Source organism: Carcharhinus amblyrhynchos, chromosome 11 (assembly GCF_965287045.1).
Source record: "Carcharhinus amblyrhynchos chromosome 11, sCarAmb.v2.hapA, whole genome shotgun sequence".
NCBI lineage: Eukaryota > Metazoa > Chordata > Chondrichthyes > Carcharhiniformes > Carcharhinidae > Carcharhinus > Carcharhinus amblyrhynchos.
In genome coordinates this window covers 88,811,583-88,830,664 of record NC_137334.1, presented here as the reverse complement: position 1 = coordinate 88,830,664, position 19,082 = coordinate 88,811,583, and the positions used below count along the sequence as shown (strand labels likewise).

The window sequence follows — 19,082 nt, the reverse complement described above, 5'->3', positions numbered from 1 at the left end:
CCATAACCCCCATGCATTTACCCTAGCTAGTGCCCCTGACATGAAGGGGCAGTTTAGCATGACCAATGCACCTAACCAGCACCTCTTTGAAGTGTGGGAGGAAACCGGAGCGTCCAGAGGAAACCTACGCAGACACGGAGAGAATGTGCAACTCCACATAGACAGTGACCCAAGCTGGGAATCAAACCTGGATCCCTGGCACTGTGAAGCAGCACTAACCACTGTGCCACCCTGGGTTTCACTCTCGGCTTGAGTCACTGTCTGCGGAGTCTGCACATTCTCCCCATGTCTGCGTGGGTTTCCTCCGGGTGCTCCAGTTCCTTCCCACAGTCTGAAAGACATACTGGTTAGGTGCATTGGCCATGCTAAATTGTCCCTCGGTGTACCTGAACAGGTGCTGGAGTGTGGCGACAAGGGGATTTTCACAGTAACTTCATTGCAGTGTTAATGTAAGATGACTTGTGACACTAATAAATAAACTTTAAACATTCAACACACTTTGGTCTCCTTATTTGATGAAAGGAAAGAATAAGCAGCACAGAGAAGGTTCACTATACTCATTCCACAGGCAAGGGGTTTCTCTTATGAAGAAAGATTAGACATAAAGCAATTCAAGTTTAGAAGAATGATCTTACTGAAACATAGATGTGAGGGGATTTGAAGAAGTGGATACTGGGAGGATGAAACCACTCACAGGAGAGACTAGAACTGGGGGACACAGATTAAAAATCAGAGGTTTCCCTTTTAAGACAAGAGATGAGAATTTATTTCTCTCAGAGGGTTGTTAATATGTGGAATTCTCTTCCCCAGAGAGCACTGCGGTCTGGGTCATTAACTTATTCAAGGCTGAGTTAGCCAGATTTTTGATAGATGAGGAAGTGTAGCAAGGGAGGATGGGGGAACAGTGGTGTAGTGGTATTGTCACTGGACTAGTAATGTAGAGACCCAGGGTAGTGCTCTAGGAGACCAGGTTCAAATCCCACCATGGCATACAGTGCAATTTGAATTCAGTAGAAATCTGGAATTAAAAGTCTAATGATAAGTGTGGCGTGGTGACACAGCAGTTAGCACTGCTAGGGACCCGGGTTCAATTCTGGCCTTGGGTGACTGACTGTGTGGAGTCTGCACATTCTCTCTGTGTCTGCGTGGATTTCCTCTGGGGGCTCCGGTTTCCTCCCACAATCCAAAGATTTGCAGGTTAGATGGATTCGTGGGGTAAATCCATGGGGTTAAGGGAATGTGGCGGGGTTAGGGGATGGGCTTTGGTAAGATGATCTGTCAGAAAGTAGGTGCAGACTCGATGGGCCAAATGGCCTCCTTCTGCATTGTATGAGACTTGGGGTCACTCACTGTCTGTGTGGAGCTTGCACGTTCTCTCTGTGTCTGTGTGAGTTTCCGCTGGGTGCTCCGGTTTCCTCCCACACTCTAACGCCGTACAGGTTGGATGGACTGACCGTGCTGAATTTCCCCTTCGTGTCTCAAGATGTATAGGTGAGGTGAACAACATCCCCACTTTCCAAACCCCCTGCCCCCAACTCCAACCCCCCCACTTCCAAGCCCCCTCCCGACTCACAATCTTCCCAATTCCCCCAACTCATAAACACCTCCGACTCACAAACCATACTGACTCCCCAACACCTCCTGACTTCCAAACCTCCCCAAATCCAAACCCTCCAACACCCAATACCCGCGACTTCCAATACCACCTGGCTCCCAATCGCCCCCGACTCCCAAACCACCCAACTCCTGACTCCTGATCCTGACTCCCAAAACCACCAGAATCGCAAAACCCCCTGATTCCCATTCCCCCGACTCCCAATTTCCAAACCCCGACTCCCAAACCTCCCGACTCCCAAACCCTCCTGATTCCCAATCCCCCCGATTCCCAAACCCCCAACCCCGACACTCCCATTCCCCCCAAGTCCCAATCACTCCCAATTCCCAAGACTCCCAATTTGCCGTGACTCCCAAATTGACTGAAAATCCCCCTCAACTCCCAGTCCCCCAACTCCCAATGCCCCCAACTCCCAGTCCCCCAGTCTCAAAATCTACCTGACTCCCAACAGCTTTGCCCACCCCTCCCCCCGCTCCACGACTCCCAATCCCTCCCCCACCCGCAGTTTCTAAGCCCCCTGCCCAGTGGCACAGGGTTACAATGGGAATGCGGGGCGGAGCGGGATCCCCGCCCGCCGGACTGAATGAATGGGAATCCTGGGCGCAGCGGGCTCCCCGCCCAGCGGACTGAATGAATGGGAGTCCGGGGCGCAGCGGGATCCCCGCCCGCCGGACTGAATCCGGATTGAGCCATGGTGACGCCGGCCAACCAATGGCGAGGCGGGGAAGAGGAGGGCGGGCCAATGGGAACTTGGGCCGGGGCTTATCGGGGGGGGGGGGGAGGGGTAACAAAGAAGCTCCGGACAGTGTCCAGCCAGGACTGGGTAAAAGCTGCACTCGCTTCACTCCAGAGTGTCCAGCCTCTCATTTATGTGTGTGTGTGTTAGGGAAAAAATGCTATTTCCTCCCCCTCCTCCCTACATGGCAGGATATTTGAAACTGTACATGTTTTATCCGCAATCTGTCTCCTGCAAAGTGATATTTCATTCCTGTTCCGTTATAAATTTATTAGCCTGGATTTTAAATTTACTACTGGGGAGGGAGGGGGGTAGTGAGGGAGGGGGGCAAGTGGGGGTTGGTGGAGATTGAAATTCGCAGGAACACAATTCACCCATTCTATGTGAGGTACACACACACACCAGCATTCTGTCCCCATAAAACACACGCACACACCAGCATTCTGTCCCCATAAAACACACACACACACCAGCATTCTGTCCCCATAAAACACACACACACCAGCATTCTGACCCCATAAAACACACACACACCAGCATTCTGTCCCCATAAAACACACACACACCAGCATTCTGTCCCCATAAAACACACACACACACACACCAGCATTCTGTCCCCATAAAACACACACACACACCAGCATTCTGTCCCCATAAAACACACACACACACCAGCATTCTGTCCCCATAAAACACACACCAGCATTCTGTCCCCATAAAACACACACACACACCAGCATTCTGTCCCCATAAAACACACACACACACCAGCATTCTGTCCCCATAAAACACACACACACACCAGCATTCTGTCCCCATAAAACACACACACACACCAGCATTCTGTCCCCATAAAACACACACACACACCAGCATTCTGTCCCCATAAAACACACACACACCAGCATTCTGTCCCCATAAAACACACACACACACCAGCATTCTGTCCCCATAAAACACACACACACCAGCATTCTGTCCCCATAAAACACACACACACCAGCATTCTGTCCCCATAAAACACACACACACCAGCATTCTGTCCCCATAAAACACACACACACACCAGCATTCTGTCCCCATAAAACACACACACACCAGCATTCTGTCCCCATAAAACACACACACACACCAGCATTCTGTCCCCATAAAACACACACACACACCAGCATTCTGTCCCCATAAAACACACACACACACACCAGCATTCTGTCCCCATAAAACACTGACATAGACCAGCATTCTTTCCCCATAAAACACACACACACCAGCATTCTGTCCCCATAAAACACACACACCAGCATTCTGTCCCCATAAAACACACACACCAGCATTCTGTCCCCATAAAACACACACACACCAGCATTCTTTCCCCATAAAACACACACACCAGCATTGTGTCCCCATAAAACACACACACACCAGCAGTGTCCCCATAAAACACACACACACCAGCATTGTGTCCCCATAAAACACACACACACCAGCATTCTGTCCCCATAAAACACACACACACCAGCATTGTGTCCCCATAAAACACACACACACCAGCATTCTGTCCCCATAAAACACACACACACCAGCATTCTGTCCCCATAAAACACACACACACACCAGCATTCTGTCCCCATAAAACACACACACACACCAGCATTCTGTCCCCATAAAACACACTCAAGCATTCTGTCCCCATAAAACACACACATACAAGCAATCTGCCCCCATAAAACACACATACCAGCATTAAGTCCCCATAAAACATACACTAGCATTCTGCCCCATAAAACACACACATACATGCATCCTGTCCCCATAAAACACACACACACACACACACATATATGGTCTGTATCCCTTTATGAGTGGGTGGACAGTTACAGCCAGTCTCTGTCTCTCTAGCTGATTTGCATTGAGTCAAGGCTGGGGTGGGGGTGGGGGTGGGGAGTGGAGAGAAAGGGGAAGGGGTGGGGGTGGAGAGACCGAGGGGAGAAGGGGGCGGCCGGGTGAGAGCAGGCTCGATTCCACCACCAGCACCCCCCGCCCCCCCCTCCCTCCCTCCTCTCTCTCTCTCTCTCTCTCTCCCACTTGCTGTGCTGCTGCTATTATTGCAGCCACACACTGTGCAATCGCCCTAGCTCCTCCCCAGCGCAGGCAGAGGCAGAGCCTGAGGCAGAAGCAAAGGCGATTCCCGGTCTGACTCTGCGCCTCCAACACTCAATCGAGCCGCAGCGATGGGGAAGCGAGGGAGCTCGGCCACAGCTGCGGGAGGAGAGGCGAGGGGCGACTGCCTGGCGCAGGGCGCTGCTTCCCGATGACTGGCGAGGCAGAGGATATTGCCGAAGTCCCCTTGCCCCTGTGCCAGCCCCCTGTATACATACACACACACACACCCACCTCCTCTTCCCTCCTCCTCTCCCTCTCTCTCTCTCTGGTGGATGTTACAGTGTGGAACCTCTGGACAGAGCGTTTTCTCCAGCCTCTGGGAGGAACAGATCCATTGTGTTTACAAGCAGTGCACGTCTGGTAAGACAAGAAGCTCTCGTTTGGATGTAGAGAAGCGTGTAGTGCCTTGAAGGATGAAGGCTTAAAATGGAGATGGCACCAAACCCTGCTTTCCAGCAAGGCTAAAATCCTCCAGACCCTGGATTCAAATGAAGCTCAACTGGTGACTGGATCTGGGAGGTAATTGGGAAGGAAACTTTAGATTATCTTCACAGTGTCATCATTTTATATCATATTTATATATAAGAACAAAACCTTGGAATTTGCAATTGTGACTGCCAGTCGATGGGATTGAAGGATTGGAGAGATTTTTTACTCCAGGATTAAACACAATTGAGAAAAGAGGTTTTTTTGTTGGGGGGGGGGGTGGGTGGGTTGGAATTCGGCAGACCTGGAAAATGTTTTCCAGTCCGATTGACCGCCTGGGAGGAATCTGCACCGCTGGGTTTGCCAAGAGGGATTGATTGGGAAAAGTTGAGTTGAGGGGTGGGGGGGGCTGCTTGAAAGTTGTGCAGAGGGAAGGGGAGACTGTCTGTCTGTGTGTGTGTTCCCCCCCCCCCCAACGGGAGAGGGGGTCAGAGGGAGAGAGGGAGGTCAGAGGGAGAGAGGGTCCTCAGAGGTAAGAAGGGAGAGAGGGTGGTCGGAGGGAGGGAGGGAGAGGGGTGGTCAGAGGGAGGGAGGGAGAGGGGTGGTCAGAGGGAGGGAGGGAGAGGGGTGGTCAGAGGGAGGGAGGGAGAGAGGTGGTCAGAGGGAGGGAGGGGGTGGTCAGAGGGAAGGAGGGTGACCAGAGGGAGGGAGGGTGACCAGAGGGAGGGAGGGAGAGGTGACCAGAGGGAGGGAGGGTGATCAGAGGGAGGGAGGGAGAGGTGGTCAGAGGGAGGGAGGGAGTGAGAGGTGGTCAGAGGGAGGGTGGGCAGAGGGAGGGAGGCAAAGAGGGTGATCAGAGGGAGGGAGGCAAAGAGGGTGATTAGAGGGAGGGTGATCAGAGGGAGGGAGGGTGATCAGAGAGAGGGAGAGGTGATCAGAGGGAAGGAGGGAGGGAGGGAGGGTGGTCCAAGGGAGAGAGGAAGGGAAGGTAGCCCAAGGGAGGGGGCAAGACACCATGTCCAGAGAGGGCAGCCTGAGTCCCCCGGGCACCGGCCCCCCTCCCGGGGGAGGGAACGGGCACAGGTCGGCGTGGGTGGAGGGCGAGGGGGGCACCCCGCAGTCCCGGGCCAACGGCATCCCCATCCCGGGCGGCAGGAGCCGGGACAAGAAGCGCTGGAGGGACAAGGCGGGCGAGGAGGGGGACCGCCAGCGCCGCCTGCCCGGCAGCACCGGCCGCCTGAGCTTCCCGTCCAAGTCGGCGTGGCAGGAGCAGCTGGACCGGGCGGCCGGGGCGCCGGGGGGCCGCAGCAGCGCTGCCCGAGCCCGGCTGGACGGCGAGGTCAGACCCCGCTCTGTGGAGGTGGGTCTGGAGGAGGGGGCGGGCTCCTCCGCCGCGGGGCTGGAGAACTCCCTGGCCGGGCTGTGCCACGCTCTGTCCCGCATCTTCCAGTCCAAGAAGTTCCAGTCGGACAAGCTGGAGCGGCTGTACCAGCGCTACTTCTTCCGCCTGAACCAGAGCAGCCTGACCATGCTGATGGGAGTCCTGGTCTTACTCTGCACCGTCATGCTGGCTTTCCACTGCGCCCACGGCAGCTACCAGCTCCCCTACCTGCTGGTGCTGGCCCTCACCATCGCCCTGGTCCTCCTCCTCATGCTGCTCTGCAACCGCAATGGCTTCCACCAGGATCACATGTGGATCATCTGCTACCTGCTGGTCCTCCTCATCCTGGCCGTGGACATCGTCGGGCTGCTCCTGGTGGAGCCTCGCTCGGCCTCCGAGGGCATCTGGTGGACCATCTTCTTCATTTACATCATCTACACCCTGCTGCCCATCAGGATGAGAGCTGCAGTCATCAGTGGCGTCCTCTTGTCAGCCCTCCACCTTGGCATCTCTTGGAGGAGGAACATAGTGGACCCCTTCCTGTGGAAACAGGTAAGAACTCTTGCTGACAGATTAACAACCTTGCCTGATGCTAGAATGTGTGGTCCTGCTGCTCCCCCTTGTTATCCACCCCCTTGCTGAATGGTACAGATGCCAGTATTGGACTGGCATGGGCACGGTTAGAAGTCGCACAACACCTGGTTAAAGTCCAACAGGCTTATTTGGTGTCGCGAGCTTTCGGAACGCAGGTGAAGGCCCACTCACCTGCAGCAATCCAAAAGCTCGTGATGCCAAATAAACCTGTTGGACTTTAACCTGGTGTTGTGAGACTTGTTGCTGAATATCAGTTCTTAATGCTGGATTAGCATTGATTGGGCTAATCAACATACATGCATGAATTGCCTGATTTACAACCCATTGTTTTACCAGTTGTTTCTGAAGCTGGCTCAGGATTGCTTGTGGCAATGAGGTTGCCACTGATACATCAATACTGGTTGGACAATGTCAAATTAGTGTTTCGCTGCGTATTTTTAACATTGGTTATTTTCGGTGGCATTTAGGCGCCTGCTCAATGATGCCCTCTTGATCTCCCCATATACACGTCCCATGAACAGAGAATGCCATTGGCTAAGCCAGTGTTTGTAGCCACTCCCTAAATGCCCTAGAGAACAATTAAGAGTCATCAACATTGCTGTGGATTGGAGTCACATGTAGGCCAGACCAGGTAAGGACTGTGGATTTCCTTTCCTTGAGTGAACCTGATGGAATTTTAGGACTATTGATCGTTTCATGGTCACCATTACTGAGACTAGCTTCCAATCCCAGATTTTTATTTCTCCTCGATTAATTTAGCTTAATTAGTTGAATTTAAATTCCACTAGCTATACTGGTGGGATTTGAACCCATGTTCCTCAGAGCATTAGCCTGGGTTTCTAGATCATTAGGCCAGTGACATCAGCATGAAGCTTCCCCATATTGCTTTTAATTAATGAAACAATAACAGTTGCCCTTCTAAAGGGCAATTAGACAATAAACACTGGCCTGGTTGGTGATGCCCACATCCCATGAATGAATAACTCAAGGATCCAAGAGCGATCCTGTGATTCTAAAATGTTATGAAGACATTAAAACCAAAGAATGTGTGTTGCTCAGAGAAATGATATTTTAGATTGAACAACAAGTTAGGAATGCTGAATGTATGACACCGAGGATAGGGGTAGACAGTGGGCTTGGATATTGTTGGCAGGGAACTGGACAGCCATCTGTCTGAGGGGTTAGTTTGTGGCATTCTTCGAACTTTGAAAGCAAACAGGAAGGTATGTGTTTCTGCCCCTTACGTTCCCTTGTTCCTGCTCACATATGTAATAAATTGGACTGTACCAAATCAACAGCCCTGTGGAAAAGCTGAGATAAGTTTCTAAGCATTAACAGAAACAGGACTAACCACAACTTAAAGCAGTCCTGCCAAGGCAATTATAAAACCCACTCTCTGTTTCATTACAATTCCACTGGGTCAAACCTAGGTCTGGCTCTTTTACCAAATGGCTGCTATCAACATTGGCGCACCTTCTGACTTTTAATTATGAAACAGTTTATTGACTTGAGCTGGAGCTACGGGGAGTCTCCACAAATGCTAGAACACCTAACAATCATTTTTATTTGCGTGCCTGAAAAAAATTGGTATCTTAAGAAAACGATGGAGGTGTCAAGTCAACTGCGCTGCGTCAGTGGCGACTCCGACTGACTGGTCACTCCTTCGGAAAAGTAGACTGCGGTGTCCTTAAAGGAACATTGTCCTCCTTATACAAACGCAAAATACTGCGGATGCTGCAATCTGAAACAAAAACGCTGGAAAATCACAGCGGGTCTGGCAGCATCTGTGGAGAGGGAATAGAGTCAATGTTTCGAGTCTAGATGACCGTTCGTCAGAGCTGACAGGTGCCCACCACCTTCTGGTGTTATCCTCCTTCTTGCTGAGAATGATGTCACAGGATGTTTGTAAATGTTGGATCATTTCCTCCCCCTTTCCCAATGACCATCACCACCCCCCTCGCCACTAAGATTCCCCCACCCCCACCCAATAATTACCACCTGAGATTACTTAATTCTGCACTGACAAACCTGGGGGTGTGGGGGCTTCGTAGCCTGCACCATTTGGTGTACGCCGCAGGACCATAGAAATGTTACGTGCGCAGAAAGAAAAGACAGAAGAAAGAAACTAGTCGCTCATTTTAATCCTACTTTCCAGCACCTGGTCCGTAACTTTGCTCCGGTTACAGCTTTCCCGGGATCTGTTCAACGAGTTGAGAGTTTTAGCCTCAACCACAAATTTCAGGCAGTGAATTCCAGATGCCCACCACCTTCTGGGTTAAAGAAGGTTTTTTCCTTACGTCCCTTCCGATCCCTCTTCCAGCTCCTTCAATCTATGTAGAACCGCACTGGTAATTGACCCCTCAGCTGGGGTCCTCATTGCCCTATCTTGGCTCCTCATCATTTTGTACCCCTCTGTAAGGTCGCCCCTCAGCCTGACACACACAAATTTCAATTGTATGCCAGAATTTCACCACCTTGCCCGCCCGAGGCTCGTAAGATTCCAACGGAGAATGCCGTGTGGGGTGGGCGAGGAGGTAAAATTCTGGCAAAAGTGTCCCTCCGTAGAAGCCTATTGTTTTAGTTTGTTTGAGTCTCCTCACTTACTGTCTCTACCCCCCCCCCCCCCACCCCCGGGGATCTTGCAATTCTTTGCATTTTCAGGATCTAATTTCAGAAGGCTTGCAAAACTATTTCACACAAAACCTAATCTCTTACCAGCATCCGACAGGGATTTCTTATTGCTTGCACATTATCTAAAAATCGTACATTTCTACATGTCCTTCTATGTATTTTTTGCTGAGTGCTTTATGCTGAGAGTGCAAATGCACTAGAAAATGATGCTTTAATTGAATGTGTTTTTTTGGTCAGGCATCCTGTCTCTGCTCAAAACCAGTCCAGTCCTCAATGCCGTCCTTAAGTTTGTTTCAGCCTGAAAGCTCCCCTGTGGGGGACACAACTTGAACATGGGTTCTCATAGTCATTGCAGTGTACTTAGGTTGGGGTCACTGGTACTAAACTCGGTATAGCTGGTGGGGACAGTAAGTGAGGGGTCCCGCTCCTTTCGTCCTTTTGGTGCTGTGCTGACGAGGAACTGAATACATTGAGGACAGTGAACTTAATGTGCTCAAAGCTGTATGTTTCAAAACGTGAAGAGCGAAGAGAAGAAAAGTAGCGAGGTTTATGTGTAGAATCGTAGAATCCCTACAGCTCAGGAGGAGGCTATTCGGCCCACCAAGCCTGCACCGACAACAACCCCACCCAGACCCCTATTCCACCTGTTTGTCCTGCTAGTCCTCCTGACACTAAGGGACAATTTACCATGGCCGATCCACCTAACCTACACATCTTGGGACATTAAGGGACAATTTACCATGACCAATCCACCTAACCTATATATCTTGGGACAGTAGGGGACAATTTACCATTGCCAATCCACCTAACCTACACATCTTGGGACAGTAAGGGACAATTTACCATGGCCAATCCACCTAACCTACACATCTTTGGACACTAAGAGATGATTTGCCACAGCCAATCCACCTACGCTACCCATCTTGGGACATTAAGAGACAATTTACCATGGCCAATCCACTTAACCTGCATATCTTGGGACACTGAGGAGCAATTTAACATGTCAAATCCACCTAACCTGCACATCTTTGGAGTGTGAGAGGAAACTAGAACATCCAGAGGAAACTCACGCAGACACAGGGGAGGATGTGCAGACTCTGCACAGACAGTGACCCAGGCTGGAATCGAACCCAGGTTCCTGCTGCTGTGAGGCAGCAGTGCTAACCACTGCGCCACCGGGCCGCCTCATGATTGTTTTCTCCCTTGTTCACCCTTATCACAGCACCCGGATAAAGTCTTTAAGTGCACCTTTTTCAAGGTTGAGACCAAATGCTGCTGATGATTGGCATATTATTTGATCATATGCACCCTTTCTGACCAGAATCACCAGATAGCAATAATTTTCTTAATCCTTCCTAACCCAAAGGCGCTGAAGGCAATTAAAATAGAAACCCGTTGAGTGGAAGTTCAAATGTACAAATAAGGTAATGTGCTTTGATTTTGAAAGGATTGATGGGGCAGAGGACTCCAGAATCTGCCCTATTAAACCGATGGAAAAAAGAGTCTCAGAATAAATTCCAGAATGTCATTTTATTTTAATTTGTTGATTGAAGTCAGCCTTGTTTGAAAGAATGTGCATTGGGGATAACTGGCTTCCCATAAGGCGGTGTTCTGGGAACTCAATGCCTTATTAGAACTATTGAATATTTTTGGCCATGGAAGTTCATGAAAACAGGATTTGACAAAAGAAATAAACACCCAAGGTGTAAGATGGAACACTCATATTTCCCTCAGCAAGGAAATAATTAAGTATCCGCTGCCTTATAAAGCCCACATTTATTGACTTTAGGAAGCAGCTGTCTAAGGCAGGCCTGATGCCTGGCTCCAGGCCCCGATGCCATGGAGGGTTGCCATGGAAACCTCATCTCCACTTTGCAGTCTCCGGATCCTGAAGCCAAATAAGCGTATTCCTTTCTTGACTGGAGATGTGTGGGTGGGTAAGAATATAATATTAATGGGACGCGGAGGTGGGTGGAGAGAGGGGGATGCATAGCAGAACTGTCAGGGGTCCGTAAGAAAGAAAAGATCCAGCCATCTTATTGAAAGGCGATTTTGTGTATTTTCGGTGTCTGCTCAGCTTACCCCTCTTAAAGGGGCCAGGCTCAATTCCTCAAGCGCTCGTAGGTTGGCCCATTTAATGTGATGCCACCTCCTCGCCAAAGTATTTTTAACAGTTTCCTTGCCGGCACGCACGTATCAAAGCATAAACTATTCCAAAAATGCACCTATGCCTCCTTTTTAATCCCACCCCCCCACCTCCCCCCTTGCTAGTGTCATGCCACAATAGCCAAGAGTGGGTGGCACGGTGACGCAGCGGTTAACATTGTGGCCTCATAGCGTCAGGGTCCTGAGTTCGATTCTCGGGTCACTGTCTGTGTGGAATTTGCATGTTCTCTCCGTGTCTCCCCGACTCCTTCCAGAGTCCAAAAGATGCTGGTTAGGTAGATTGGCCGTGCTAACTTGCCCCTTAGTGTCCCAAAATGTGTAGCTTAGATAGATTAGCAGTGGAAAATGTGCGAGGTTACAGGAATAGGGCAGGGGAGGGAGAGGGTTTGGGAATGATACTCTGTCAGAGAGGTAGTGTAGATTTGATGGGCTGAATGGCCTCTTCTGTACTGTAGGGGTTGTACCTGAAATGGATGTTCTAGCAAGTAACCCAAGGATGTAGAAAACCATCATGAACCTAAACTTTTCGGGAAGATGGTTTGTAAGGTCTAAAAGACATGCTGGTTAGCTGCATTGACCTGAACAGGTGTCGGATTGTGGTGACTAGGGGAATTTCACAGTAGCTTCGTTGCAGTATTAATGTAAGCCTTATTCGTGACTAATAAAGAAACTTTAAACTTTTGTATTTGCAATTGGTCCACCTTTTGTTCGTCTTTTAGTCTCTGTGGGACTGAAGTACAAACTGTGTTAGCTCAATGTACCTCACGCTGCCCGAATTCCAAATTTACTGAGAAATAGGAGTGTGCGTGAGCTGGTGTCCCCATCACCCCCAATTTGTCACCCCTGCTACAGATGCAAAGCTTGACATTGGCAAGCAGAAACAGCTGTTAGTTAACCTCAGCACTTCCAAAGGGGCTCAGAATTACCAGGATTTGCCAAGTTAGCAATAGTGTCCTTCAAGCAACTGGCAAGTTTGACAACCAAAGGTTAACTCCTCCGTGCTACCAGTGAGCTGCATTTCTGTCCAAATAAACTGCATTTACATTTGGTGCGTTGGAAATGGAATGAGCTGTGTTTGCTGCGTGTTTGCACACGGGTGTAGGGCGCTGTTTGCTGCATTTAGCCCAGATCTTTCACCAGACCATATACAAGGCTGATCAGGTATATGTTCACTCATGTCTTACCATGTGGGACACCCAATCCCATTGGCAAAAGTGTGGTTTGGAAGATGTTACCCCTGTAAAAATGATCTGGGGGCGGGGGGTGGGGTGGCGGGGGGATGTGGAGAAGGGGGAATCCACAAGAACCTTGCAAGTTGCTGTCAACTCTCTGTGAAAAGAGAGTAAGAGCAGTTTCAGAAGCTTGACTCTTGACACTAGCAATTGTTATTGTGGCTTCTCTTTGCACCCCACCCCCCCCACCCACCCCTCCCACCTCCCTTGTGTCCTGGGGGAACAAAACAGGAAACGTATTAGCACCTGGTTTCTCTGGAGCTGTATGCCCTGTAAATGATGCCGTGATGATTTAATAAGAGGGAGTATTGGGAAAAGGCTTAGAATGGGTGACCTGTCTGACCTCGCTGGCTGGTAATTGGCACTTGTGCTGTTCAGGAGGGGGAAGGGACCTTGCCTTTTTAAGGAGAAGGCAGAACGTTTGGAAGGTCAGAATAACTTGGGCCAGTAGCTAAAGAATTTGCCGAATGAGTGTTCCACTGGCTATTAGACAAAACAATTCCTGAAATGTTGAACATCTCCAATTTAAGCTACTGGAAGAGAAAAAAAAATCCACTTTGCAGCCTTGGACCCTCCTTCCTTTAATTTCCCGTGAATTTCCTGAGGCTGATTTTCACCTCTAAAGGGGACACAGGGTCACCTTGTGCTGTCCTGTCTATAATTGACCTCAGGGGGTTACTGCGGTACCTCATCAAGAACGTACAAAATATCATTCTCTCGTCGAGGTTCTCCTGTTCTTCCTCTGAAGACTGGAGCACAGTTTCTGCAGCAATTTCCTCCATTACTTCAGCTAAGGGCCAAGAGTCTGCATCGTCGAAGGTAGCTGAGGCAAGTCCTCTTCACATCCACCACTTTCCAAATAAACAAAAGCACAGATTTCACATCATTGGCAAAAAAGAGCAAGGACGATGGGAAGAAAGCGTTTCTCATGCGGTAAGCTAGCGGTCAGTAATGGGAACCCTGAGTGGTTTTTTTTGGCCGGGGAAGGGTTGGTTGGCTGGCTGATGAGGTGAGTTGCAGTATCATACCGGCTGAAGGAAGAGCTTGCATTTATCTGACGCCTCCCACAACCACAGGATGTTGTGGATCCAATAAAGTCATCTTTGAAGTGTGATCACTGTTTGCGATGTCAGAAACCATGCCAACCGATGAGCAAGGTCCCACACACATCAGTGTAAAAAAACAACCAGTCTGTTTGCACGGCGTTGGTTGAGGGAAAAATGTTGTTCGGAACTCCCCCCCCTCTAAAACGAGGCATGGGATTTTTTAAAAAAAAACACAGGACAGGGCCTTGGGTTTGATGCCTCATCTGAAAGGTGGCTCCTCTGACCGGAGTGCAAATTCAGCCTCGATTTTATGCTCGAATCTCTAGATTGGGGCTCGCACGCACAACCTTTGGGTCAGAGGTGAGGGTGTCACCCACAGAGCCATGGCTGACACCAAGGTACTCAGCGTTGAGGTTAATCAAACCCAGGTCCTCATTGGTAACAGCCCTGATTGTGTGTATTTGATACGCAGAGATTCATTAGCAAAGAGCAGTTGGATCTTTAATTCATTTTCAGGTGTTAAACCACTGCCATGTGCGCTGTGCTGTGCTCGGTTACACACTGCTTTGTACTACTTCCCTTTGCTGTAGGGACTGGAAACAGTTGCAGCTGCCAGCTATTCAGCTCCAGATGGATGTTAACTTATTGCTAACCATTTCTCCTCAGACGCACTGACCTTTACAAAGAGTCGTCGTCTTTCTTTTCGATGCGATGGCCCGTTGTTTGCCCTCTCACTGTCTATAGATTGTGGGGCAGCACAGTGGCACAGCCATTAGCACTGCTGCTTCACAGTGCCAGGGACCTGGGTTCAACTCCCGGCTTGGGTCACAGTCTGTGCGGAGTCTGCATGTTCTCCCCGTGTCTGCGTGGGTTTCCTCCAGGCGCCACGGTTTCCTCCCACCTTCTGGAAGACGTGCTGGTTAGGTGCATTGACCCAAACAGGTGTCGGAATGTGGCCATTAGGATATTTCACAGTAACTTCATTGCAGTGTTAATGTAAGCCTTACTTGTGACTAATAAAAAAAACAGATTCAATATGCTGTGTTCCCGCACGGCTAATGTTTGCGGTGGGTTCAGGATGAAGGAGAGAGGGAAGTCTAGGTGAACTATTCACCTGAGTCTCTTGGGGTGTGACCAGGTCTTCAGCAACCCATTTTTTTGGGCAGCTCCATCGATGAGCCATTTTCTTGACTGCAGGTGAGACCTGTACACCCTTCTGCTGCTTGAATATGTTTTCCCATTGTTTCCCTCATCCTCCTGAAGTCTTTGAAACTGAGCAAAGCTGACAGCCATCTGGTACCGAGTACAACTGGGGATTCATCCTCTATCCGCATAGAAGATGAAGCCCTCCAACCAGCACTGACCCATTTAATTTCAGGTGCTGATTGGAAAATTTAGTGAAAGAAAATGTACCGACAAAGACGGTAAGAGGCTAGGAATACTGTGGCGAGTAACTCACCTCCTGACTCCCCCAAAGCCTATCCACCATCTACAAGGCACAAGTCAGGAATGTGATGGAATACTCCCCACTTGCCTGGATGGACGGAGCTCCAACAACACTCAGGAAACCATCCAGGACAAAGCAGCCGCTTGATTGGCACCACATCTACAAACGTTCAAACCCTCTACCACCGATACTCATTAGCAGCAGTGTGTACTACCTACAAGATGCATTACAGCAATTCACCAAAAATCCTTAGACAGCACCTTCCAAACCCACGACCACTTCCATCTGGAAAGACAAAGTTAGCAGATACACGGTAGTACCACCACCTGCAAGTTCCCCTCCAAGCCACTCACCATCCTGACTTGGAAATATATCACCATTCCTTCATAGTCACTGGGTCAAAATCCTGGAATTCCCTCTGTAACGGCATTCTGTATCAACCCACTGCACAAAGACTGCAGCGATTCAAGGAAACTCACCACCACCTTCTCTAGGGCAACCAGGGATGGGCAATAAATGCTGGCCAGCCAGCAAAGCCCATGTCCACACAAATGAATAAAATAAAACAAGTTGTTTTCCCACACATCCTTGTGTAGTTTTGTTTTACTCTGCCAGTTATACTTTTCTAAGCACTTGCCTTCCAGTCAGAGTTTGTCACAGAGCTTGCTTATTACATAGCCAGGTACAACTTTGCACACTGTAGTCCTCCAACCAACAGAGGCGTACATCGCCAGTAATATGCCAGAGGTGTCTATTAAGTGAAAGACAAAGGCAATTTTCTAAGAGGGACTTTCCGCTCTTCAAGAGCTTCAATGGAATTGTCTGCACACCCTCACTATTTCTTCAGAAGGAACTCTCCAAAATGCAGCTCATGAAACAACAACAAAACTTACTCCAACTTATAACTCAAAGAAAGGGTTTAATAAAGAAACATCGTTACTCCAAACATGGGACCTTGCCCTGGGCCACTCCAAGCTTCCCACAGTTCTACACAGTTCTTTATTTATAGTGAATCAGTTGGTCAGCTGACTATTACACCACTCTGTGATTGGTTTCATGCTTTACTGGGTCAGCTGACTCCTACATCTTGTTCTCATTGGTCACTTTACATCCAATACAAATTTGATCACTGGTTACATTCTAACACTCATCACTGCCCTGGAGTCTGAGAGGTCAGCTGAATTGTGGAGCTCACTGCCCACTGATGGACAAAATCTCCGCCAATCAACATCTACACCTAGAGTTTCTGGCAGAAATGCAGACTAACGTTTTCTTTCCCAGCCCAGGAGCACCGAAGCGAACTCTGCCGCCCTAATTGTTGTCTTGGCTAAGGCCACATAACTTAATGTGGGCCAAATATTGAGCGTAGGACGCACATGGTCAGTACTACGCATCGGGTACGCGTTTACTCACTGAGACATTTGGAGGGAGCAAATTTTTTGTCGGGGTCGTGAGGAGGAAAGCAGTACACGTGTAACTAACGTAAAATGTCACTGACAATACATAAGGTTCAGGTAAGGCTGTCTGGGGATATGGAGCTAAGGCAGGTAAATGGTTTATCAATTGAGTGGTTGAATCATTTTGAGGGTCTGAATTACTGAATCCTGCCCCTCTATGTTTTGACATCAATTAATGCTGTTTTATTCTAGATTGGAATATGAATGGAGATTTGATCTAATTGACAAACAAGCTTGAGTTGGAGGGGGGTAAATGGTTACTTCCTCTTTTGCGTTTCTGCATAACTAAACACTACTTCTTCAAGGTGGGGAAACAAATGAAGTCTTTCTGTGTAAAGCGAGCGGCAATGTCTTGCTCCTATGTTCAATACTTCACTGATATGTGGCAGCAGCAGCCCTCCACATCATGCTGACCGCCAGTGGCATTGCTCCCAATGAGGAGCAAGGGGCAAGGTTCAACCCTCAACGTCACGAGGCGGTTCGGCGGTGCCGAGGGCACGAGGGTGCGCAGGAGTCAAAGGTCACCTTGGACGGAGAGGGACTGAGAGGCGGAACGAGAAAGGCTGTACCTGCGGGAACCTCGCAACACTGGATGGGCCAGTGGATGCGTCATGGCCACAAAAAGCAGGAACTGAACACAAGACTAAGCCTCATGAGAATGGAGAGATGAATGGAGGTAAGAGTGAGAGATTTGGCCGATGCAATATGCCAGCGTATTGGTATTTTTGTTTTGCATGCAAACTCTACATGTCTATTTTTGTAAAGGTGTCTGAGAAAGGAGAATGTCCAATTTAGCATTTCCTGCACGTCCATTGAGTGAATTTGAACAGATGTATGACTGTTCCGTTGTGCTGGGGACACGTTTGAAGAAGAACACTCAAGACACGCAGTCGTATGGGAGACAACCCCTGTGTCATTAATTGAGGATTCCGAAGGATACGCTCTTGATTACAATCAGGTATGATGCCTTGTAACACTTAAGGTACCATGAAAGCAATGTACTTTTCCAGCTGATCCTTTGGCTGCTTTGTTCATTACTTTACCCTGTACTTCAATCGAGATTTGCTGCTGATTTACTCTAGCTCAATCGTCCAATTGTTACAGGAAGTGGGCACAGCGCACAAGGCACGTTATTAGCAAACCTAGAAAAAAAGGAAACTTTTATTGATTTTAGAGTCTCCGTCTTTCATCCAGCCACTTAAGTATCCACCACGTAAAAGGATGAGGGAGTGTCACCATCCCTTCGTTCCCCTCCAAGTCATACATCATCACAGCCTGGAAGCCACTTCCCCATGAGCAAACGCCCTGGAACTTATAACTTAACAGCGCTGTGGAACTACCCTCACCAGCCGAGGAAGGTGTCTCACTATTGAACGTTGGCCAACAGATCGGGGAGATCTCTCTCACTCCTCTTCAAAACAGCGCGAGGGATAAATACAAGAATATGCTGCAATGTGGCAAGTAAGTGTGACGATTATAAGGCATTGTGCGTTTTAGCTAAGACTTATGAAAAGTGAAATTAGAAGCACTGCAGGTGTCCAAAGCTGTTAAAACATTTAATCCAACCAGTAGAAGCTACACTCCGCCATTGCACTGTGATTTGAATGCTGTGTCTTTGTTGCTGAAAGGTTAATCAAATGAAAACGCAGTTGATTCTTTTATTAATTTAACCATTGAGAACTTTTGGAACTAATCTCACCAGCAGATTTATTTTCCCTTTGATCCAGCAGCCTGACCTCAGGAAGCTTGTATGTGCAAGTTGGTAAGCAACCAGAATAGAATTGTGTAGATTATTAATGTTTTAATTTTCCAGGGACATTGGAGTGATCTGATAATGCAAAGTTAAAGGTGGTTGCTCTGATATATAAATAGCTGTATATGGGCGGCAAAGTGGCACGGAGGTTAGTATTGCTGTCTCACAGCACTAGTGACCAGCTTCGATTCCCGGCTTGGGTCACTGTCTATGTGCAGTCGGCACATTCTCCCCGTGTCTGCGTGGATTTCCTCTGGGTACTCTGGTTTCCTCCCACAGTCCAAAAGACGTGCCAGTTAGGTGCATTGGCCATGCTAAGTTCTCCCTCAGTGCACCTGAACAGGCGCCGGAGTATAGAACATACAGCACAGTACAGGCCCTTTGGCCCTCAATGTTGTGCCAAACTATGTCCGAACCCAAGATCAAGCTATCCCA

The 19,082-nt window shown here is 49.0% G+C and overlaps 1 protein-coding gene across 2 annotated transcripts in view; it reads left to right on the top strand.

Moving 5' to 3' along the window:
* The first annotated feature begins 5,955 nt into the window (after nucleotides 1–5,955).
* The window catches only part of adcy5 (adenylate cyclase 5), a 292,719-nt gene continuing 279,592 nt past the window's right edge, over nucleotides 5,956–19,082 (top strand). For both annotated transcript variants that reach the window (XM_080199523.1, XM_080199522.1), the window contains exon 1: nucleotides 5,956–6,873. In XM_080199523.1, the coding sequence (XP_080055649.1) occupies nucleotides 5,956–6,873 (918 nt within the window). The remainder of the gene's footprint in view (nucleotides 6,874–19,082) is intronic.